This window comes from Misgurnus anguillicaudatus, chromosome 4 (genome assembly GCF_027580225.2).
Source record: "Misgurnus anguillicaudatus chromosome 4, ASM2758022v2, whole genome shotgun sequence".
NCBI lineage: Eukaryota > Metazoa > Chordata > Actinopteri > Cypriniformes > Cobitidae > Misgurnus > Misgurnus anguillicaudatus.
In genome coordinates, this window is record NC_073340.2 from 32,958,773 (window position 1) to 32,983,561 (window position 24,789).

The 24,789-nt window shown below is 37.3% G+C and overlaps 1 protein-coding gene across 1 annotated transcript; it reads right to left on the bottom strand.

The window, feature by feature from the left end:
• Window positions 1-1,244: 1,244 nt before the first annotated feature.
• On the bottom strand, window positions 1,245-23,494 carry ppp2r2d (protein phosphatase 2, regulatory subunit B, delta). Its single transcript, XM_055175896.2, has 10 exons — window positions 23,301-23,494; window positions 22,981-23,055; window positions 11,023-11,120; window positions 10,760-10,925; window positions 10,502-10,614; window positions 6,870-7,047; window positions 6,230-6,394; window positions 2,721-2,890; window positions 2,424-2,515; window positions 1,245-2,216 (listed from the first exon to the last, which is right to left on the bottom strand). The coding sequence occupies exons 1-10, from the start codon at window positions 23,305-23,307 to the stop codon at window positions 1,943-1,945; spliced, it is 1,338 nt and encodes a 445-aa protein (XP_055031871.1). The 5' UTR covers window positions 23,308-23,494; the 3' UTR covers window positions 1,245-1,942.
• Between the last annotated feature and the right edge of the window lie 1,295 nt (window positions 23,495-24,789).

Here is a 24,789-nt window from a genome sequence, read left to right on the forward strand (position 1 = left end):
CCAATGCAGATTTAAGAAAACATCATGATTCATTCTGTAAAATTTATCTTAGGCTATTTGTTTGTGATAAAATTTTTTTGTAAAACATGCAAACAAAAATGTATTTGACTTAAACAATCTACATAGAGCATAACAAAGTCGCAACAAGCATTTTACATGTTGCACAATGTGTGCACAGTATTTGTGCATTAAGCATTATACTTGCATTCTTGCTTTATCATTTAAATAAGCGTTGGCCAGTGCGTTGTTTTCAGATAAACAATTAAAATTTTATTTAACTTTGGTCAAAAATAATCAAACAAGTGTACACTTTCACAATGTTATCATCATTTAACAAGCTCTAGGAGTATTCATCTCACCTGTCGGTTCCCAAATTTCACGAGCGTCACAATTTGTACTTTTCAACCGTCAAGTTAACGTTTGTCATCTTGTTGTCAATGTCAAAACTCAGCAGCATACAGTTTGTCATCACTGGTTTCCTTAAACCAAGTACTGATGCAAGATAATCAAATTTCATTTGCACAGGAATCGATCTTAGGACTATCTCAAAATCAGCACTCGATCTGCGTTACGTTGATCTTAAAGAGGCACTCAACACATTGGGAATCGTGCCCGTTCAACGTCGTGTCTCGATTAGTGTCCAAATACTAAGCACATAAACGGACAAACGAAGTGCTAAAAAAAGAAATGCACATGGGGAGATGAGGATTGTGGGTAAGCGCTTTACAGGAATGGGAATATTGAGATCTAGTCCTTGAGGTTATTATTGGAGAGACTTAAGGCGGTAGAATCCCTTTACAAAACAAAAATATCAAAACTGAAACAAGAAACAAAACAGGATCTAGAGCAAACCAGACAGCAATACTGACCCTCATCATGGCCAATGTCCTCATGTCAACAGTGCAACCGCAAATTCAAGTACTATAATATGGAGATTTACTACCCAGCCGGCACGTCACAGAGGAATTCCCTTTACAATTGCGCTCGGTTTGCAGATCTTTGATCTTTTTTTACGATATCAATGTATATCACATAACCAAGCGGGTCGGTTTTGTGGTCAAAAATCACAATTAGTTCTCTGAATAATATTTTTGTTGGGCTTAGATTCCTCTGCAACGCTGCCAATCCCGGTTCAGCAGGCCGATTTCACATTTATACCATTGATGCTCCCAGACCATCAAATGCAGATTACATGCAAAATATCGAACCATACATACCTGTTCATAACGTAAAAACACTGTCTCTTTGTAGTTATGTTACTTTTATTGAGTGGTTTGACACCAGATGGTGTAATATATAGATACAGTCAGTGAGTAGATATTATGCATGAGAAAACAAGAAAACAATAGAAAATAAAAACAGAACAGAAAGTAAAAACAATTGTCCACTGACCAAAATGGAGACCTGTTTTAAGTGCTTAAAAAGGTAGAAGACAGGAATGTTAACGGGCATCAACAAAACATTGTTTCACAAACCTCAGAGTTTAAGGTTGAACAGTGAGTACATACGATTTTGACAGCGAGACTGTTACTCATCCCGTGGAGCGTTCCATACTTTTGGTCGTCAAATCATAAAAACGTAAGGCTCGGTCGAAGACGAATACATGTACGACTTTGTTTTCTGACGAGTTGATTTGGCCTCTTAATGCCGATATAATCCGTCGCTCGATATCGACCTCCTGGTCGTTTGGATTCGGAGGGGTCGTCGTGAATTATCTACGCACATTTTAAAATATGCAGTCTCCCTTTTCTACGCAAGTGCTTTGAATCTTCATCAAGAGGACAATATTTCTCATACAGATTTAACGACTACGCTTAACGTTGTAAAACAAGATTTTCGAGCGTCCTCAGGCCTGCACCAGAAGAAATGGGGACGGGGGGATATTTCTTTATCTTGATTTTGTTTTTTTCTCGTTTTAATCTTAAATCACTCTCTTTTTAATTCATTTGTCCTGGAATATATACAGGTTGTTGGTGGCGGCCACGGCGATGACGTTCTCCTTCGGGTGCCAGGCGGTGTGAAGGATCTTCTTGTTGAAGTCCAGACTGTCCACGCTGATTTCATCTTTCTTTCGTTTACCGCCGGTGCAGACCTTTCGAGGTTTGAGCATGGCACGGGGTTTACTGTTTTCCCTCGAAGCCTCCAGCGTGATGTCCCTGCGCGTGTTCCTGTCGAACATTCTGAAGAAGTTGTTGTAGGAACCCGTCATGATGGCACTGAGAGGAAGCGAAAAAGAAAGAGACAAGGAAAGATCAGATGAAATGGCACCATTATGGCTTGGCATCAGATTGCACACCCACTTTTTGCACAAGTGTCTTGCAAGCTTTACTCTGATTGGCTGTATTAAGGTGTTATTTTTAACTTTGATGCATGCTGCTTGTGGCATTGAAAGACAAAGTATAGTTTCATAAATGAGCCTTCACCTGTCTGAACCGTTCCAACAGCACTCAAATTTGTCGAAAATGCAGTCGTTCTCGTATAGCGAGCACAACTTGCTACGTAGGTACTCGTGTACCTGCATGGGAGAGAAGCACATCAATAAAAAGCGTTATATATTAGTCATGTCACTCAGAAAAACCAAGGCATGTTTTAGCCTATCTTGAAACTCGGAGTATTGCAGTAATATTTAAAAAATGTCTTAATCCAAGATGTTCGGGAAACATGCGAGACGTGACTGAGCATGCTTAGGAATGTCTGTAGTCATAATAACTCCAGTGTACCTGATAGGTTTCCACGGGCCGGTTTTCCATGTTCAGATCCCAAACCTTAACAGAGAGGTAATCGCGGGTCATCATGTATCGCCCGCTGTGGCTGAACTTGACGTCAGATATGGAGGAGATGATTTCCGAGAAGAACGACCGGCTACTGGGATCTTCTGGCTCCTCAAAAACTTGAAAAAGAGATATTTTTTCGATGAGAGTTAATAACACAAGATGCATTTCTCAAAAGTTCTCTTAAAAGTTACTGCATTGCCCACATTTCTTACATACAATGCCATTTAAAATGTGTGTCTGGAAAAACACATTGCCGTTCATTCATACTATGCATAGATGAAAACATGCAACTTTAAAAAAGAAAGCAATACATAACTCTTAACTGTGAAACTACTTTTAAATGCTTCAGTCACTACACAGACTCTCGTGACATTGGAAATGTTCTTGTTGAACACACCTGAGAGCTCCAGGGCACAGCAACACCCAAAATCTGTTACTTAGTCCGCTATAGATAACAGGTACAACGGGATTCCACCGGAGCATAAAACATTTTCTTATGCATCCTTAAAATAAGTACCATTTCAAGGGTTGGGCACAGGATGTCAGTTGTATTAGTGAATAAATGTTCAAAAACTATTATGGCGAAACCAAATAACCAAGAAACTTGTTTATGTGGGGGGAAATTCTGTACCTAGATAATCAATAATGCTATGCACTTGACTTTGATTTATTTTTGCACCCACAGACATTATTAACTACTAAGGTATGGTCCACTTTTTATGCGTACGCAAGGGTCTGCGTACATTTCCACAACATAATTTTCGTCGTCAGAAGAAGGTTTTTTTTAAACCCCACGTACTTTGAACGCATAGGTTGCACATGCACCTACAATTAGGCATGGGCCGGTAACCGATTTCAAGGTACAGTGTGGAAAATGAGTATTTGAACACCCTGCTATTTTGCAAGTTCTCCCACTTAGAAATCATGGAGGAATCTGAAATTGTCATTGTAGGTCCATGTCCACTGTGAGAGACATAATCTAAAAAAAATCATAATGTATAATTTTTTTAACTATTTATTTGTATGATACAGCTGCAATGTTAATATTTGGTACATTAGCCTTTGTTTGCAATTACAGAGGTCAAACGTTTCCTGTAGTTTATCAGCAGGTTTGCACACACTGCAGGAGGGATTTTGGCCCACTTCTCCACACAGATCTTCTCTAGATCAGTCAGGTTTCTGGCCTGATGCTGAGAAACACGGAATTTGAGCTCCCTCCAAAGATTCTCTATAGGGTTTAGGTCTGGAGACTGGCTAGGCCACGCCAGAACCTTGATATGCTTCTTACAGAGCCACTTCTTGGTTATCCTTGCTGTGTGCTTCGGGTCATTATCATGTTGGAAGACCCAGCCTCGACCCATCTTCAATGCTTTAACTGAGGGAAGGAGGTTGTTCCCCAAAATCTCGCAATACATGGCCCCGGTCATCCTCTCCTTGATACAGTGCAGTCGCCCTGTCCCATGTGCAGAAAAACACCCCCAAAGTATGATGCTACCAACCCCATGCTTCACAGTAGGGATGGTGTTCTTGGGATGGTCATTCTTCTTCCTCCAAACACATTTAGTGGAATTATTACCAAAAAGTTCTATTTTGGTCTCATCTGACCACATGACTTTCTCCCATGACTCCTCTGGATCATTCAAATGGTCATTGGCAAACTTAAGACGGGCCTGGACATGTGCTGGTTTAAGTAGGGGAACCTTCCATGCCATGCATGATTTCAAACCATGATGTCTTAGTGTATTACCAACAGTAACCTTGGAAACGGTGGTCCCAGCTCTTTTCAGGTCATTGACCAGCTCCTCCCGTGTGGTTCTGGGCTGATTTCTCACCTTTCTTAAGATCATTGAGACCCCACAAGGTGAGATCTTGCATGCAGCCCCAGTCCGAGGGAGATTGACAGTCATGTTTAGCTTCTTCCATTTTTCTAATGATTGCTCCAACAGTGGACCTTTTTTCACCAAGCTGCTTGGCAATTTCCCCGTAGCCCTTTCCAGCCTTGTGGAGGTGTACAATTTTGTCTCTAGTGTCTTTTGACAGCTCTTTGGTCTTGGCCATGTTAGTAGTTGGATTTTTACTGATTGGATGGGGTGGACAAGTGTCTTTATGCAGCTAACAGCCTCAAACAGGTGCATCTAATTTAGGATAATAAATGGAGTGGAGGTGGACATTTAAATGCAAATCAGAATTCTAGCCGATATACAGTTGTTCAAATACTTATTTGCAGCTGTATCATACAAATAAATAGTTAAAAAAAAATCATACATTGTGATATTAAAAATATTTTTTGAAAGAAAATTAAAATTTAAAGTCTTTATTTTCATCCAGCATGTTGTATGTTGATTAAAAATAAAATGTATTGTGTCCAGTTAAAGAGTTGTTGTTTGTATACGTCTGAAAACAACACATTTTAGTGTTGCAATGGCAAAACCGCAATACTGTGAAACAGTTTTTGCTTAAGGTTATCAAACCGCCAAAATCTCATACCAGCCCATGCCTACCTACAATAGTATGTAGCTCAAGAGATGCAATGCATTTTGTCGCAATGTACATGCATCTGAACGTACAAGTCAAATAAACTATACTTTGGCTGTGCGTTCGACTGTGCGCATACGTTCGCGTACACGTAAAAAAACCGACTAAACTCTGGGCTTAAAGCAACACTATGTAGTTTCCATGTAAAAATGACTTACAGCTCCCCCATGTGGTTGAAAAGCGCAACAGTGCCTGGTATCAGACACTCTTCTGCAGGCAGGAGCGGGGCTGTGTTTCCTACCCTCCACCGCCACTTTCAGAGTGTGCTTGTAGCAGCTAGGAGGCTGCTCAGGTTGCAGCAACAGTACAATTTGTCCAGTTAAAAGTTGTTCTATCACTGAAATAATTTTAGAGACATTATTTAGAGGTAAAAAAAACTACATAGTGTTGCTTTAATTTGTAACTTTTTCATTATTTCTGTGATCGGACTTGCAAAGGTTAAGACATTTTAACATGAAAAATGCTAATTTTCCAGATGATGCTCACATGCAATGTGATGGACAAGTGTGGCATACTTCATCATCCTATTAACATTTATTATTGTTAGCATTTTTAAAATAATAGGAGGTAAACCATGCATCTAAAACCAGTTCTGCAAATACAAAAAATAAAAGGTGATATTTGATAAAACCCAAGTGTCAGCATATTTGTCAGGGAGTAAATAGCTACAGTTTTGAAGTCGGCATTTGCCGCTGAGAATAGAGCATTTGATTATTTACATAATCCTGCGATTACGTAACACAAAGCCCTGCTGACATTAAACGAAGGTAACAACAGTCCACAGCTTTCCACAAACTTTTCATGAAAACGTGACCGTGTTTCAGGAAAACAGGACACTGTGTCAGTGACGGACACTCTCAACATTTTCTTGGTGATGGAAAAACTGAGACAAAACCGTAATTTTTGACCATAATACTCACATTTGCTATGTCTATCGCAGAGCGCGGCCGCCCTCATGTCACAGAGACGAATGGTTCCCTTACTGCTGCTGTACACAAAGACGTTACACTGATGCGGGTGGCACTCGGCCGCCGTTATCACCTCCGTCAGCTCCTCCATATTGGCTGGCTTTATATCTACAATGTCTGAGGGTGAAAGGGTCAAGGAAAGCAACAGAAATAGCAGAAAACTTCAATCAAACTGTAAAGCGTGCTTGCCTGAAGCAGGCGACTGGTCGAAGTTTTAAAACTCAGCTTGACCTTGAAAAGTTTGTGCCAAAATGTGGTTTGGTTTTTAATAAAGTCTGAGCTTAAAGGTCGAAGATGCACCTTTCGGTGTGAATTCTTCTGGGATCCTGTGACAACGTGATGATGACTTCACTAAAGGTTGTTATTAGAGGACGGGGCGGGGATAAATATCCGCACAAGCACGGCATGTCATTTCATCTAAGAACATGCTGATCTAAAAGTAACAGCAGGAAAACAAACACACGGCCAATTTATGATGCTTTTAGAAACAAATTATGGTATTAAAACCTTTACGTTTAAAGAGGTCTCTGAAAAAAGCGTAAACATTGCATTTGAACTCAAAGGTGAATGACACATATCATGTAAAGGATACTAAAACTTCTATCTGTGATTTCTAAATGCCAGAGATTTATTCTGAGGTCGTCTGCAGAAAGGTATGTTTCATAATCACTATTTACTGAAATGGAGTTGATGTGATATGTGTGTGCGTTAGCGAATATTCTGCGCGGGCTCGCCTCCACCATCAAGTCCATGGGCATCACGACAGGAACCTGCAGAGCAGACGGAGAGAGTCGGACAATGAACACGACAGAGTAAAGATAATAAACTCGCCTCTAGTCTCTCCTATTCTGGTTGAGTAAAAAAAATGGTAGTAAAAACATAATTTCACAGAAAAGTGCATAAAGAGAATAATTGCAGTGCTTCCAATAGTTGTGCACTATATTGGGGGCGGGATGTTATATGCAATAACTTGCCAAATAATGCAATATGCAATATTATAATTCTTTGTTTGTAAAATCAATAATAAACTATTTGTAAAACTAAAAATTATATAACCAACATGTTTAAATTCGGGAAAAGAAAGCATCTCTCTTTTTTGCCAGTCTCTCTGCATCGAATTAAAGGGGTCATGACATAAGGAATCAATTTTACCTTGATCTATTGACATATAACAGGTCTTGGTATCAGTAATACATCCCGCACCTTTCATAGTTTAAAACGCCCTCCTTATCAATAACGAAAGAATTTACGCAATCCTCTAAAAAAAAAAAAACGATGAAAAATGGCTGGATTAGTGACGTATATGAAGAGATATATTAATGTTTATATGACTTCAGTCTCCCCTTCTGTGTCCCAGAGAAAGACAAAGCACATCATCGTATCGTTGGCTCCGCCCACTGCCGATCAGTGAATAAACTTCAGTCGGAGCATGCAAACTCAAAGTGATAAGATTGTAATAACAGTAAGATTGCGATATCAGGCAATCATTGTTGTCAGGGTTGCCAATCCTTAGTTAACTTCAAATTTCAAGGGCTTTCCAGGTCCAATACCCTCAAATAAAAGGACTAAATGTGGGGACACATTTCAAATGAGAGCAAAGTTACATTGTGTTACGTTTTAAAATACATTGTTACAGTTCCCTTTTGAGGGAACTTGCGCTGCGTCACTGTGGTGACACTTTGGAGACGCCTCCAAGTGTAAGTGCATCTAAATAGGGCTGCACGTTTAATCGTTTTTAAACCGAAATCGCGATTTGGATGGGTGCGATTTTCGAATTGCAAAAGCTGCAATTATTTCGATTCAGTACTATCAAATATAACAATCATCTAGTGCACAGTTTTTGGCAGTTCGCTTCATGCGCATTTTACGTTTGATGCAGTTTAAACCAATAGAGGGCATTAACACTGAGGTGCCGACTGAACGTCAGATAATGCCATTGCGCGAGCAGCAGTTCAACTCCCCAACAAAGTGTACGGCCATATGATTTCCGCGATGCGGAAAACACGGACAGAATCGCGACATGCATACAAATGGCATTAACTGCACAACGCGGAATGTCATGGAAGTTGGCAGATTTTGGATTCAGTCATTTTAAAAACCCATTATAACTCATTAACCGGCAAATGAGAGGACAGAAATGCGCGAAAACATTTCCCTTTTGTGTAAAGGTGTATATTAGGGATGCATATCAATTAATCGCGATTAATCTATAGCAGAATAAAAGTTTTTGTTTGCATCGTATGTGTGTGTGAACTGTGTATAATAATTATGTATATATAAATATGCACACATGCATGTATAATTTTAAGAAAAAAATATATTTATATATTAAGTATTTATATTTATATATAATATAAATTATACATAAATATACAAATGTATATACACATGTAAACATTGCTTAAATATATACATGCATGTGTGTGCATTTGACTATGCAGAGTTATTATACACGGTGCACACACATGTATGATGTAGACAAGGGCTTTTGTTCTGCTGTGGATTGGTCGCGATTAATTGATATGCATCCCTAGTGTATATACTTCCGTTTTCTCGTCATGCATCGCAAACAATGACAAGCGCCTCAACAGACTATAAGCAGGTTTCATTAAAGCCCGGAACACAGCAGACGAAAGAGGTACAGTATACTTTCTTGCACGCGCACATCCGCACCGCTTTGAAAGTATATTTACATGCATGAGGGTTCATGAAGCGCGCATACAGCAAGTAGTCAGCACACGCGTGATCACTAAACTTACGTTTTCTTTCTTGTCTAATTGAACATAAACAGCTGGATGTTTATCAGTATATTAAAGCAGAGCAGTTTTAAAGCTGTCTTGTGTCTTAAAGTGACAGATAGTAACCTGGTGCTTTCTGTGTCAGAAATGTTTAATACACACCAAAAATAAAAATCACTCCTTACTCTTAACTGAAATGAGAGGACAGATTCAAGCACTTTCAAATGACCTGTATCTATGCATGTATGTATGTATATTTTTAAAAACTTCCCAGGGCCTTAATTTGTTTCGCCCAGATTCACAAACTTTCAAGGATTTCAAGGACCCTGTGTGGTGTTTCTGGCTGTGAAAAACAAAGGATTCTAAAGGATCCGGACGGAGAGAGAATTTTTTTTTTATTTTAACGTTCCACTCAATTGGCCAGCAGCGCAGGTGAGACATCTAGCCTTTACACATATCTATGGTGACACCAAGCCAGGCCGAACACTCTTAAAGGGGAAACATACAAATCAGAGGATGGAAAACAGGGTCCTAAATTATTTAAATTTGTATGTTTTTTGGCACTTGAGTAATATTATAAGTAGACCTCAGAGAACATAACAAAATAAAAAAAGAAACATGTCATGACCTCTTTAAAACTAGTGACGCATAACTTTTGAAGTATTAACTCTTTCCCCACCATTGACGAGTTATCTCGTCAATTAAGAGAAAACACTTGCATAAAAAATGTGTTCCTGATGAATTTTTAGGTTAATCTGCAACACAGTGAGTACCGCACTTACCCAATTTATGAAAACACTGAAGCCAAAATATTACTTACTAATTTCAAACTCTGTGAATGTTTTGAAAATCGTTCTGAATCTGATTTTTAACAAAATTCCTTCACAAAAATGCAATTACTTCAGCTTTTTGAAAAAAACATTTTTTTTAAAGAAAAATACCAATATTTAAGAGTTTATAAGCATAGAAAAAATATAGATAGGATGAAACTTTTTTCCTGTTTTGTTTGTTTGTTTCTTGTTTGTTTGAAAGCAGAGGGACTGCTCTTTCGTTTTATATATTTATATGTTTATATATTTTTAGAAGAATTTTTTTCTGTAAGGCATTGTGTGAAACATTTGTAAAAAAACACAAAAAAAAAATGCTGGTGGGCAACTTTAAAAAAAAATGTCTGGCAGACAATCGTTCAGTTAATGCAAAACACTGCTATATGCATATTCGGATATGCACGTGATATTTTCGATATCTTGTTGCCGTAGTGTCGGACAAGTTCTGCCTCACCGTGGGACAGATTATTTTCCGTTTTCCCATTACTCAAAATTTCTTTGTTGGCCTTACAAGTAATAAAAGAAAGAAATCCCTTTCAGTGATATGTGCCTAAAATGAGTACCATGAGATAATAGTACATGTTTTATAACAATTAAAATTAAAATTTCCACTAGTTGACTTTTCTGAAATCTAAATTGCAGTGTAAAGTGAGACTCACCCGTAGCGATGTGATTCGAAATGGATCTCGAAGTCGTCCATCTTCATCTTTAAGATTATATCCTTCTGCTCGTTTGTCTCGCTCGCTAATCTTCCATAGTTTGATGGTTTTGTCGTTTGAGAAAACAAAACAAGACAGATGTACAAAAAATGCTTTTGAGCTACAGTGCACTTGTTTCTGTGTGTGCACAATGCTACCATTTTGCAAAAATATTTGTACACACCACAGAAAAAAATATATATAACTTCCTATTCTTACCGTTCGTGGACAAAAGAAAGTGTGCAGCGTTCTGTTGTGGGAGCCATCTGATTTTATTGATCTTCTCCTCGATTTCTAAACTTTTCAAGTAATCAAACTCTGGTTCGTGACTCTGGAAAGTGCTGTACACATTATATTCACCTCTGGATAGAGGACGGTTTTTACTCTGTAGGGGGAAACCAAATTAATGAACACACAAATTAAGAAGAGTTTTATTGTTAAGAAAATGATGAAATGCAATAAAAATCTTTGGGTGGCATCACCTCCTGTTCTCGCTGAAATATGACGACTCTTCCCCCTTTGTCTCCTGTGGCTAGCAACTCCCCCGAATAGTTAAATTCAACAGTTGAGATAATGTCCGCTGGAGACCAAAAATGAAAACAGATAAGATCAATCATTTATTTCATTAACACGCAAGCTTTGAGAAAATAGATCCAAGGCCAAAGAGAGATTTTACAGTCCACATGAAATCACAGTAGACCACCCATTTACTTGCGTAATACTCATTTATAGGCCTATCGTGGGCAATTAATCCTTTTTTTTTTGGCTCATAATAAATCCATCATTGCAAAATTAAAATGTGTTGTGAAATGTCTTTTAAACATTACAGAACAATGCATATCAAAATTATTTCTGCTAAGCAAAAAATAAAAGTCCCCACACATCTCTTGCCATTGACCAGCAAAGCATTACACAATCCCAGCTCAGAGTAGGCCTGCAAAATATATTAAAATTATCATAATATTGCAAATGTTTTGATTATAATATGCGCAGCTCAATGGTATGCAATATTTAATGACTTCACTACTTCAAAAAGTTACACAAGGTCAAAGTTTTAGATCGATGGCGGATGGTTTGTTTCCCCAAAAATAATATGCAACATGTTGCTTATAATTTGTCATTTATAGTTTTTAATGTAATTTAAATGACACAAATACAAATTTAAAGTATTACTGTATTGCATCTCTTAGGCAGCAAGTTATCGCATACCGCCTTTTAATTTAATATTATAAAGCCTTGGTTTAGACTGAGGAAATAAAAGTTAATATACATTTTTGTTAATATATTGGGGGAAAAAAATCTATAAAATCTTCAATTTATTTCCCACCCTTTACTTTCTGTTTCAATAGGAAATACATCAACACAGGAGGGAAAACTGCACACGGTCTGGTAAATGTTTGATGTTTAAACATGAAACTGTGACTCGACGCAATCCTAATCCATCTGTTTTGTGTGTATCAGTGTTTCTCTCTCCACACCTCGCACCGCACCCATGTGATCTCCCACTTGAAGGGAAGGACGCTGGGTCACAGAGACATGATTCACTGTTCCTTAAACCAAACCATCGGCTCAATACAAACACTTAACATCTCCAAATCTGCAGTGCATACTTTACATGCACACATCTCTACTGAATCGCCATGTATGTGGCATTGGTGCATGTACATACGTACGGTAAAAATATTTTAAAGGCACAGGTTTCAAATAAATTTCAAAAGAAAAACTACAGACCAGCAAAGCAAAAGCGTTTATGACCGACACGATGTTGACTTATAAAGAAATTAAACAAACTCAGCCTGCTGTCTAGATTCAACGTTGTTTTCGCGACAGATTTTTGCTTTTTTGTTTAACAAGCATAACACTGACTTGTGTCAGATTTTAAAATGTTGACTCAAAAAGTTATAGATGGACTTTAACAGCTACAGAAACTTTCTGTTTGCACAAAAAGTTTTTACAAAAAAAGTTAAAGCTGCGGTCGGCAACTTATTTTATCATATTTTTTGATCATATTCACTGAAACCAACACTATGCTCCGATAGAACATCAATTAGACTGTTTAAGAAAAAAACCCGCGCTTCTAGCTCCACCTGGAGCCTGTTATTTGTTTTGCAAAAATCCACCGCTCCCGGTTCATTTGGTCCAATCAGCGCAGGGCTGTGTAAAATCTGCCTGTCAAATCACAGTACCTGGCACGCGCCACAAATCCCCATCCCCATCGCGCGCGTTACAATATCACGTGCATCCGCCTGAATTCATAGTTGTTTTGGTTTGAACAGCGTGATGGCGGAGACAGAGTCGTATAAAAATAGAGTTACGACACTCACATAGACGACCGTTGTAAGAATGGAATGCGGAAGTAACAGCGTGTCATGTAGTGACGCATAGTTCCAAACGCAGCACTGAAGCCCATTCATTTCAATGACACCTGCTGGTAAATCAATGAAATTACCGTTTCTCTTTACATTTTCAGACATTTTATGAATATAGTCAACAGTGATATTTTATGAACTCTGCTGTAGGTAATGATTATCGTTAATAATAACTAGAATTTTTTTTATATTTTAATGAGTTATGTATAATGTGTGAATAATATAGATTTAATGGTTTAATATTTTATTACTGGTGGCCATCTACTTTATACTTATCTTTTTTTATATATTACGAGTAACACTAGGGGGCAACAGCGACAACCTAATGCCTCATAAGAAAGTCACACTGCTTCACAATGCTGCTATGTGTTTCATTGTGTTTGGTAAGTAATACGAGTGATGTATCCTCGAAAATCATGTATAATTATATTAACATTTAATGTCTACTATAAATACAATTAAATATGAATTTAGTATGTTTCTGTTATGCTTCACTGTTACAAATAACCGCGTTGGCGATCTTTTTTGTGATTTTAATATAGTAAAAGTGTAGGAATTATGTTTTTAGCAGATTGATAGCCATTCATATAGCCATATTTTTGCTATAAAAATAAAAGATAAACTGTGTTGCTGTAGTTGGTATAGATAACCACAGTTATCTCTGGGTCATCATTAACTGTTTATCTTTATTAACTGATTTACTGTATTTCCATCACTCCCTAGTAAAAAAACGTTATAAACATAGTAAGTATAGTGATCAATTCACATTACAAGCTAATATTTACCTAAAATAGCTGAAAACCTATGCAAACAGATTGACAGCCCTGCTTGGTTAGGAACTGTAGAACGTTACATGAATCACGTGACCGCGCAGCGGCGAGATCAAAGCGTTTCGTAACTCTCTCTTTATATGACTCTGGGCGGAGAGAACTTTCAGTAACAAACTTTCGATTTCTCGGTTAACAACTAGAGCTAGGAAAACAACCAATGAAAAGAAGGAAACAAAGATAGAAAGCGACTGTGACCGTATTAAAACTAGGATCAATATCGGACCGGCATTTGAAAGGAATCTACGAGATTTCAAGCTGGATGCAGAGCTTGCCACATTTCTTCTCAACAGGTAATTGTGCTTTAGCAACCATTGATTGTGTTTCGGAGTGTTACGTAAGTAATCTAAGTATTCTTGCTAAGTATGCGTTCACAATAATACTTTTGCACACGCGCTGACGAGAACGAGCTCTGAGGGAGGTTGCTCGGAGGTAGTGGGGGAGGGACATGAAATTGTAAACATTTGGAAACTGCTCAATCCTCCAGAGTTGCCGACGGCAGCTTTAAGAAGAAATGGTTCTTCGGAATCACTTTGCAATTAGTTTGTATTTGTAAACAATATAGTTAATGCATTCAACAATATGAAAAACAAAAAACAATACTTCTGCATTTATTAATCTTAGTGCATGTTTGGCATTTACTAATACATTCATTAAATCAAGCATTGTAACTGCATTAATGCACCATGAACCAACACAAATAACTGTATTGACACTTACAAGAAATAATACATGTTGAAAAACTATAATGTTCATTGTTTGTTCATGTTAGTTTACTTGTATTAACTAATACACTTAATGTAAAGTGTAATCGGTTATGTTAACTCTTTACAAAAATGCAATTATCACAGCTTTTGGTATTTTTTAAGAAACCTACCCATATTTGAGAGGTGATGAAAAGAAAACAAAATGAAGATAAAACATGTTCCCCAAAACACTGAGTTGTTTATCTGTGAACAGACTGATGACTGAATAGTGATGGCTAAATTATTTAAAACTGGGTTTAATGGTGGTATCCACCACTCAAATCTTCTAAGCATATTTGCTTAATAGCACAGTAAAATAAACCTTCCTGCGATCCTACAGACATACAGTTAGTACTGCTATAATTTACATCTTATGATACATAGGGTTTTTACAATTTGTATTTTTTAGCAAAGCCGCTTTACAGTAAATCTTTCTTTCTTTCTTTCCTTTTAAATGCCATACCAGCTTCTAAGGCTATATTCATGGCGAGAACAAAGTATAATTTAATAAAGCAAGATTAAAAAAGATGTTTACATTTTTTTCCTCTAGAAATCTTAAAACCATGTTTGGATTCTTTACAGTACATAAATACAAGAGGACTACAAGGAAATATAATACAACCTCTTATTGTTTTTTGTGGTTGATATTTATCGGCCGATTTTTGATGAATTTGAAACCATCGGCATATCGGCACTAGCACAAGAAAGGCCGAAACCGATTGTTTATTAATTAACTGCATAAAGAAATCCATTATAATGTAAAAAATGAGTTAATGTTGTTAATAAAATAAATGCAGAATAGCAAAAACCACCTTTGAAGGTTGTCATGCTGTCTTCTTATATTTGTTTTAGCTTAATTTGTGTCTCTCTTATTATGTTGGTCAGTTGAAATGTTAATTAGATCCAATCCATGTTCAGTAAAAATAATTTGATGCAGAAATAAACTAGCTAATAGACCAACTGTATAGTATTGTATACAAGTGTTTAATATCGGTATCGGTCAGAAGTTGTCCGTTTAAATCGGTATCGGCCCAAAAAATCCTATCGGTGCATCCCTAGCTGATGTATTTGTAAAAATACAATATATCAAATATATTTTATGCTATATTTTATTTGTATGTATATTTGCCTAAAGTACTCTTGTATTTATGTATTTATTGTAAAGCTACTTCGCTAAAATTATAAAAAAGCTATAGAAATAAATTATAATTGCATTGAATTATTCAAAGTTTCTTAACTCTTTCCCCGCCAGCGTTTCTTTTTTAAAAAAAGAGATAATGTTCTTCTTTAAATACGTCAACATTTATTGTATCAAATTAAATAACAGACCCTCTGCCTTCAAACAACAACAAGTCAACAAAAAATGTTGGTTGCACGAAACTCCAAATTAGACACCAATGGGTTGAAAAAGTGAATGAAAAAGTGAAAAGAAAGTAAAAACTAAAACATCACAAAAAGCTCATGCACTGAAAATCGATCCCAGTCTCTCACCACATACACAAATACCTTGTTCACACTGTCAGTCCAAATCTGATTTTGGTGCATATCCGATTGGAATCAAATCACATGTAGAACGTGCAAAAAAAACCCCGCACGAAATTCGTTTTTTTTCTAATTCGTTTCAGGCTATATCCAGATGTGGTTTGAAATCAGTTTCAAAACGCATTTCCGTAAATCCATTTCATTCTGACTGCTCTGATCGCATTTGTGTAGCTTTTTGGTTATGTCAAGCTACAGGACGCACAAATTGGATTTGAACAGATGTGATACACAATATGGACAGTGAGTTTGTCAAATTGGATATGCACCAAAATCAGATACGGACCTAGGCTATGTTTACATTAATGCGTTTATCCTTTAAAACGCGTTACTTTTGCTACGTTTGCTACGCGTAATAAACTCATCATCCAGCGCGGCAAACTGGATCAACTGCAGCACATACGGAGCAGCCAGGGAACTACAAAATGGTCGCATATGCTTATGTGCATATGTGTTTATAGCATCCAAGTTGGCTTTATTTTGTGTGCAAGCACGTTGTGTCTCTCCCATGTCCGTTCACGTGCTCTTTGTTTCTCAATGAATTGGGTGCGACGCGAAGCAACCTCAGTGTCACATTGTATCCTTTCATGTTTCTGAACTTGAGCAGAGTTTTACCATTAGAGGTCTTTCTTCACTGAAAACGCGGGACCTGTACGATTCCGGGTTTATATTTTAAATGGTCAGTCAGGTCCCGGTCGGTCCTAGTTTATTTTCTTCGGGTCCCAAGTCTGATTAATATTGTTAATATTAAAACCCGAGTCGATCGAAGAACGGCCGCGAGCGCCAAGCTCGAGTCCTGTGTCAGCGTGCCTCCGGTTTCAATGGCGATAACAACTGGCTCTTGTCACGACCACGCGCCGCTTCATTTTCTTTATCCCATTTTTTAATAATCTTACTATTAATAGACCATATCTTTACTAAAATCTAAACAGTTTGCACAGAGATTGTAGCAAAAAGCGGTGCTAATACTGAATGAGCAAAGCTCTAGCTGACTCAGGACATAAAAACCGCAAAGCTGTAATGTAACGTCTGTTCTCGGGACAGCAAGTAGACTTCTAAATCTGAAATAATGAGTGGATTAAGCTTTTTTTAATCGGCAAAAGAGAAAAGAAAGCAGAAGCAGTAAAAGTGCCTATCTAATAGAAATTATTAACATTATAACATCAGTCACATTTATAATCTATAGACCTGCACTGTCTATTAATATACTGTACATAGTATTGTATATAATTGAGTTTGATAAAAGGGGTCATCAAATTGCTTCATATATCAGTGCAAAAACATAAAGTGTTTTCGTGGTGCTTTAACAAACAGTGTCAGCTTTGTTTATGGCAAAGAAAGTTTGGGGTGGTTAGATTAATGAACTATGTGAAATTAATATTAATGTTTAATAAATCAAAGTATTGTGTTGTGTCACACATTATTAGTTCTTTGTCACATGTATAGTAGACCATTTTTTGTCGGTGGATAATAATGATTGCCCTTTTCACCAGCTACCACCACAAGTAAATTTCAGATCTGTGGGAAACACTGCTATGTTGCTAGCGGAGGACGTGCACGGACCTCGCACACTTTAAAAAATTAATGCAATAAGCATTTCTGGTAGGCTAAAGCAATACTTCACCTCTTACTATGTTTGATTGAAGTTTGCATTTGCTGAAATTTATTTTTGCTTCAAGTTCGCTACTGTTTAGTACTGTTCACTTGAATGCTTTCTTTTTAAATCATAAAGACCTTTCTGTTTAGTTATAAAATCAAAATTAACCTATTAATCATATTCATTTTGATGTGAACGATTTCTTTAAATAAATAAAATGAGTTTTACAGATGTTCGGCTTTCTTATATCATGCTATTAAAATAAAAATGGTCTCTAGAGTCTGGAGAGAAAGCCAGATAATTTTCCATGAAACATCAAAAATAGATGAAGGCAAAGGAAGCCATTGGTTAATAAAAGTCCAGTTTGTATGTATACATGATGAATCAATCTCCAGTCACACATGTATAACAGAAAGTAATGGGATGACTGAATCATTAGTCTGTAAATCTTACGAAAATTGCTGTAATATGTACAGGTCATATTTCATTCAAACCTAAAGATCATATTAAACTACACTCTCCTAAAAGAAAATAACTAGGACTATATAAAGATTGTTTTGCCCTGCAATTCTCATTGCTGTAATGCAAAACAAACACTTATTGTTATGCATTAAACAACAAAACACTTGCAATCTCATTAAGTTTTATTTGTGCATATATCTGCACCGTTAGTCCATGTGGCCTTTTAATGCAACTTCTCACAAAATGGGCACAATGTTTGAAAAATTACACTAAAAATTGTGTCCCGAAACATCACGTAAACAAGAAAATGTCATGTGCGAGCGGCTTATAAAGGTAAAAAATAAAATGTTGAACTATTACATGGAAATACAAAAAAAAAAAAAAAAAAACACTATAACAACACATGTGACACAAACATGTCCTATTAGCTATTAACACAATTAGTTATTAACAACCCCAATCTTTATTCTTGTGCTGTGTCTGCACATCTTTCCTTTGAGACAAAAACAACTGTAAGGGCTAAGCTGTAATACAGTACAACATCATCAGCAGGAGGTATATCACAAATGATGCCCACCCATAATAAAGCAGCCTAATATTACGATTCATCCCGAAGCATCTAACATCCACGTCGGACATCGATCCACAAACTACAGCATTGATTACATCAGCGCCTCTCGGAGCGAGATATGATCACAGCATCATACAGTAAACCCAAACAACACCACATAAGATGACGCGGGACCGCCGGGGAGCCTCTACGGACGAGGAAAAGCAGACCGAGTCTGTCCTGTTAAAACTGAAAAACAAGCGGAGCCCTCGCTGTGACAGTCGAACGGAGATAAATGCGAACATACCCATCCTGAAAGGCAGAGAGAGGCCATTATAGCACAGACCAGCGGCACACACAAGACAGCCGTGGAAGATTTAAGAGCCTGGAAGAAGATGAGATGGGATGCGGACGCCGTGGGCTCGGCTGTGGGAGGGTGAGAGAGGGGCGCCCTGCGACCATGCCAGTCAGGTAAGATGATAAGGGAACCCCTCCTTGTAAGTTTCGCAACAAAAACTGCTATTGAGATTCATTCATATCACTTTGATACACATTCGTCATCACTCATTTTCTTTACATTTACAACTAGGTGTGGGCTTAGGTTTACAGTTTAGTCAATATTCTTACTCGTGTATGTTTAGTCAAAAACCGTTTCAAATCACGCATTATGTTTTTTTACTTTTTACATTTACTTTGCAACAATGACTGTTTTTAGGATGCAGCTGACTTCATCACTATTACAATTTTTTTTTACCAAACATTTAATTCCCAACACTATTTCACAGCAATTTGCATGCATTTTTTGATGTGGTTAATTCATATGAATTATTTCGCCCCTGTGATGATGGTTTGGGGCGGGGTTAGAGTATACATTTTTTTATGTTTTTTGGGGCATTTTCAATGCCCAGTTGACAGACAGAAATGTAAGAGGACAGGAAAGTACAAGGTGGAGAAAGGGACAGGCAAAGGACGCCGAGCTGGGACTCGATCTTGGGTCGTCGAAAGCGAATCTGTGCTACGTATCAGTGTTTTAATCTAATAATCGTACGTTTGGCACGATTCACTTATTACGAATTCCTGTGAGATCAGGTTGTAAACCAGACAAAATTCAAGAATAGTGATTAGCGCTCAAAGATTACCAAATCTAATTATAAAATTTTTTTGCACATTTATTCCTATTAATTCCTTGGGAAGATCTTTTTTTTTTTACAACATATGAATATTTAGCAAGCCAACAGAACCGCCAATATTATTAACAGAAACATCACATGATTATTTAGGTTCATAACTTATCCTTTGGTTCCTATTCTTGAGCTTTTAAGAAATAAAATTAACAAAAATAGAAACATTTACAATTTAGGAATTTTACTAGGATAACATCTTGTTTCACGTGCAATACTCTATGTTTGCATCCCGCACCCACACCGAATGAACAATATTTTCACAACACTAGATCTTGGAACACAATGCCTTGATGGTTCAACATAAAATGTGACAAACTGTGTATAATAAATCTGCACTTTCTCCTTTTTCTTAAAGTTGCAATAAAATTTTAATGAAAAACTGAAATTTGTTTTGGAATATTGTTCTTTTTTTACTTATCTGTGAGCTTCTTTTTTTAATTCATGTGCTCTTATAATCTTTAATCAAAAATGCAAATCTTTTGATGAAATAAACTAGAAAATGACAACATTATCAGATGCATCTCTCTCTCGTTCGGTGGGTCGCGCGCACATACAAGAATGTGCATCCAAATTTCGGAAGTTAGACGACTCAGCTGCAGCAGGCAGGCATAAGATTGATAAAAACACACTTGAGAAGAAATGCGCAGCAACTCAAAAAGACTTGTTTCTAAGACCATAATGCCAATTTGGCGCTTTGTTTTAAGTAAAGGGTGTGGAGGCGTAGAGCAGCATACACAGTTATTAACTTATGCGCGATCTACCGGCATTGCATTTGCAATCGACTGGTCGTATTGGACACCCCTGCATTAAATGAACATTAACATGGAGCCCTGAGATGTATGAACCTGTTTTAATGAACAGTACCTTAAATAAGAACATCAAATGCACACATAAGCAACGCATTAAAACACAAGTGCACCTGTTACTGCATCCGCCACGCCTTCTCGTGCAAAAACCAATGTTGCACGCGCGCGTGCGTCAAGCTGATTCTGACTGGAAAGGATTTACCGAGAGTTTTCAAAATCACGGTAATCAAACACGGTTGTAATGATAATTACATTTTAAACGATAATACTAACCGTCAGGACATTTTATCATGGTTAATCGTGAAACGGGTAATCGTCCCATCCCTACGTTCAATGTTTGCGGAAATAAAATTGGGAAAAAAACGATTTGTGGCCGTGAGAATCGATTTTGAATCAACCACAGAAAAAAGCGATTAATCGAAAAATCCATTTTTTTTTTGCCCAGCCCTAGTAAAGGCGTGACGTGGCTAAAGTGGCTGGTTGCTGAAACCACACCTGCCCAGCTTGACGGTAGTGACAGCAGTGGCAGTTCACCCGTCACTCAAGTGGCCACACCCTTAATTATGTAAAACTTTAAGGCTTAATATAATTTAAACGGATGAGTTATAAAAAAAAATAAAAAAATCACCCTCTCACAGTGGTCATAAAGGGAAAATTAGCTATATAGATCAAAAACACTTTTTGTACCACTCTGTAAACATTTATTTCTGTTGTAAAGTTGGGCAATATAACATGGGGGTCTTTGGGAATCGACTCCCTTTTGGTCTCTAGCGGCCCGTCGATGGGTTGCAGTTTGAATCACTTTCGTATTGGCTTCATCAGAGAGAGATCGGAAGGTTACCCCTCTGTCCCCACGAAAATAAAGACAATCGCTACTTCCATTTCATGGCGACTTTAAACATAAGCTACATCCTTATCATGTTGGTATAACAAAATATATACGTCCACAGAATGACATATTAGGTTAACACACAGTATTCACATACAGTGTTCTCGAAATAACCTTCTCGTCCACATAGGACCACACCACTCGGATGATATTACACAAGTCCATATAAATTTTTTCCCTAGAAATCAGTTCCTATTTTCACAGAGCGGGAAGCGGAGGTCTGGAGGTCAAACACACATCGAAAATATCCCACCAGCAAACAAACACCACCAAAAGAACTTAATAAAAATTTCTTCAAACGTTATTAATGAGGATTTCTACTCATTGCGAAATGAGATACAGTTAGGAAATAATTGGGTTTACTTAAAAATGGTAACATTATATCATGACGCAACAATGACACACAGCACGACACAGTACAGGCCGAAAGAATGTGCTTCTTACTTTTTACAGCAAAACAATGCATAAAAGTCCTCATTATAATATATAATAAACATAACAAGTCTTTCATACACAGAATCTCAGCATTCATAATAATTAAGTAAACTTGGGCCTACATCTCAGCTTGCTCGGATCATCATCATGGATGTGGAGCCATCCTCGGATACGGCACATATGAATGAAGTAAGCTGGTCTGACCAGTTGGACGTGCTTTCCGCTCTTTCAAAGACAGGATGTGCTTCCCTATCGAAGCCCCGGAAATCAGCACACATTCCCACTAAACCCCCACCATCGGCCCCATCCATCATTGTACCACGTACCGTGACACATCAACCTTTTATTTATTATAAAGCACAATGTGCTGTGCTATGTTGATTCATCTAACTGACTTACAATACTTCCTAAGATTAAAAAAACCTTAATGAAACATCTTGAAAGTTTCCTGTGTTGATGCAATTCCTTTCAAACAAAAAGTTGATGTTGGACACTAAAGGACTGTAGTAAACATCACAGCCTTGCATTTTAAACACCCAAATCTGAGGGAGACTTTTAAGATGCACTTGCACATAGGTGACCTTAAATTTACAATACTTAAATGTACCCATTTGACACATATGCTTTCATCCAAAGCAACTGACAATGCATTTTAAGCTATTCATTTTATCAGTATGTGTCCACTATGAGAATCAAATCCACGATCTGTGTGTTGCAAACAGATCTACCTATTAAGCAACTGAAAGACAATACTTCTATATTAATAATTTGCATTACAGTACTGTACAGTAGTAGTGTCTGTCTGTCTGTCTGTCTACCACAATCATGAACTCTCAGACATACCAACATATAAGCAGGGCCCATTGAAAGTTATTAATAACATCTCAGATGAAGGTACACAATGCTAAGTGGGTGTGAATATGCCTCAAAGTATAATGCTAGCAAACCCCAGCCATCATAGTTTTTATACAGATCTCTTTCGATAACTCCAACAGTAACCTGAGAGCTTTTAAAAACAAGACACGGCATAATTTACCTTCTGCAACATCTTCATCGATGGCTCCTTTCACCTGGGAGAAGCACCACTGGAAATCATTGCTTCCACCAACCCCTGCAACCAACACAACACAAATGCATGTGAATGCATGCTCGAATCGACCCTTTCGATATATATCATCAACCCCAAAACCCATCTGCATAGATAAATACCCCATACGAGCATGCACATTACAATAAACTAGAATACAAGGGTTTGCTTAAGTGTCATTTAAAGGGGTCTGGTTTAATGTTTAGGCCGCGCCGCCGCTGCTGCGCGCCCCCGCCTACCAACACAAAACCCCCGCGCGGCGCGTTTACCTGCCATCCTCGCCTCGGTCTCGGGCCTGCGGTACGGCGTGTCCTCGAGCTCAGGCGTGCGATCGCGGGCGCACAGTGCGAACGAGCGTGGAGTGAAAGCGAGCGGAGACGCACGGAATCAGCGCGAGCGGGAGCAACCCGTGATTTCGCCTCGGTTCAAGATGGCGCACATTGCCCGTCGACATGACGCGGTGACGTCATTTAATCGAACGAGCCGTGCGCCCGGCGCGTCGTCGCTGCGTAGGGCTTTGCGCAGAGAGTGACGTGAATATCCAACGCCCTTGTTTGTGTGGTTTTGTAACTTACAATGATTTTGTTTATGGACTGTGATAGTATACTGTAAATTCATATACTGTTTGGACATATCACACACACATTTAAATATCTCTCTCTTGTGACCAATATAAGACATTTTCTGTTTCTTTAAATCTTTTTTATGAATCCTTAATTTTTTCTTCAATTCTTCAATTTCAGTGCATTTCACAAATTTCCAAAACATTTACAATAAATAAAATTGTATTTTTGTCATAAAAAGTTTATATGATTGCACAGTTACGTTTTGTCTAACTAATCTCTAATATTTTTAGCATTCACCTTCACATCAAACGATTTGAAAGGTCAAGAGAAATATATGTGTTTATGTGTTAATCTAAAATATTTTTTGCAATTTTATTTATTCCTGTTTTTATCCTGTTTAATTATAATAAATAAATAAAAATGTGTGGACAGGATGAGTGACAGGTAAAAGTGTGACATCTATCTATTTCTATCTATAGCCTAGACAGACAGACAGACAGACAGACAGATCGATATAGACACACCGTATATATAAGCCTGTACACAAATGCAAGTTTTTTAAATAATTTAATCTTTAAGAGATATTTTTTTTTCGAAAAAAAAAAACATTTACAATAAATACAATTTTATTTTTGTCATAAAAAGTTTATATGATTGCACAATTACATTTTTGTCCTAATCTCTGATATTTCAGCATTCACCTTCACATCAAAAGATTTAAAAGGTCATAAAATTAGCCTATGTGTTTATGTATTCATTTAGAATATTTTTTTGCAATTTTATTTATGTCTGTTTTTATCCTGTATAATTATAAAAAATAAATAAACAAAAAGGTGTGGACAGTATGAGTGACAGGTAAAAGTGTGATCTATATCTATATATCTATATCTACATCTATATCTATCTAGATATAAGATAGAAAATTAAGATATTTAATTTTTTTGAAAAACGTCAACATGGTCAAAAATTAACAAATTAACAAAATGAACAAAAATGCCCCCAAAAGGCTTGGTGCTGACAACATGTTATTGTTAATGTCATAGTATAGGCTACTATACAGTATATGCCATTATTCTGTGTTATAAAGTCTTGTTTTTCTTACATAAAGGATTGATGACACTGAACAGTATGACAGTTGTATCATAGGTTCACCACATGGAGGAGCCACTATATTAGGTTATATTCAATTGAT

Bases quoted from the DNA above. Each gene is read 5' to 3' on its own strand.
- ppp2r2d (XM_055175896.2), bottom strand. The intron at 11,121-22,980 runs GTAAATTATGCC...TTTGGTCTCCAG, and splicing joins CGATGAAGATGTTGCAGAAG to CGGACATTATCTCAACTGTT. The intron at 6,395-6,869 runs GTATCCTTTACA...TTTCACCCTCAG, and splicing joins AATCACAGATAGAAGTTTTA to ACATTGTAGATATAAAGCCA.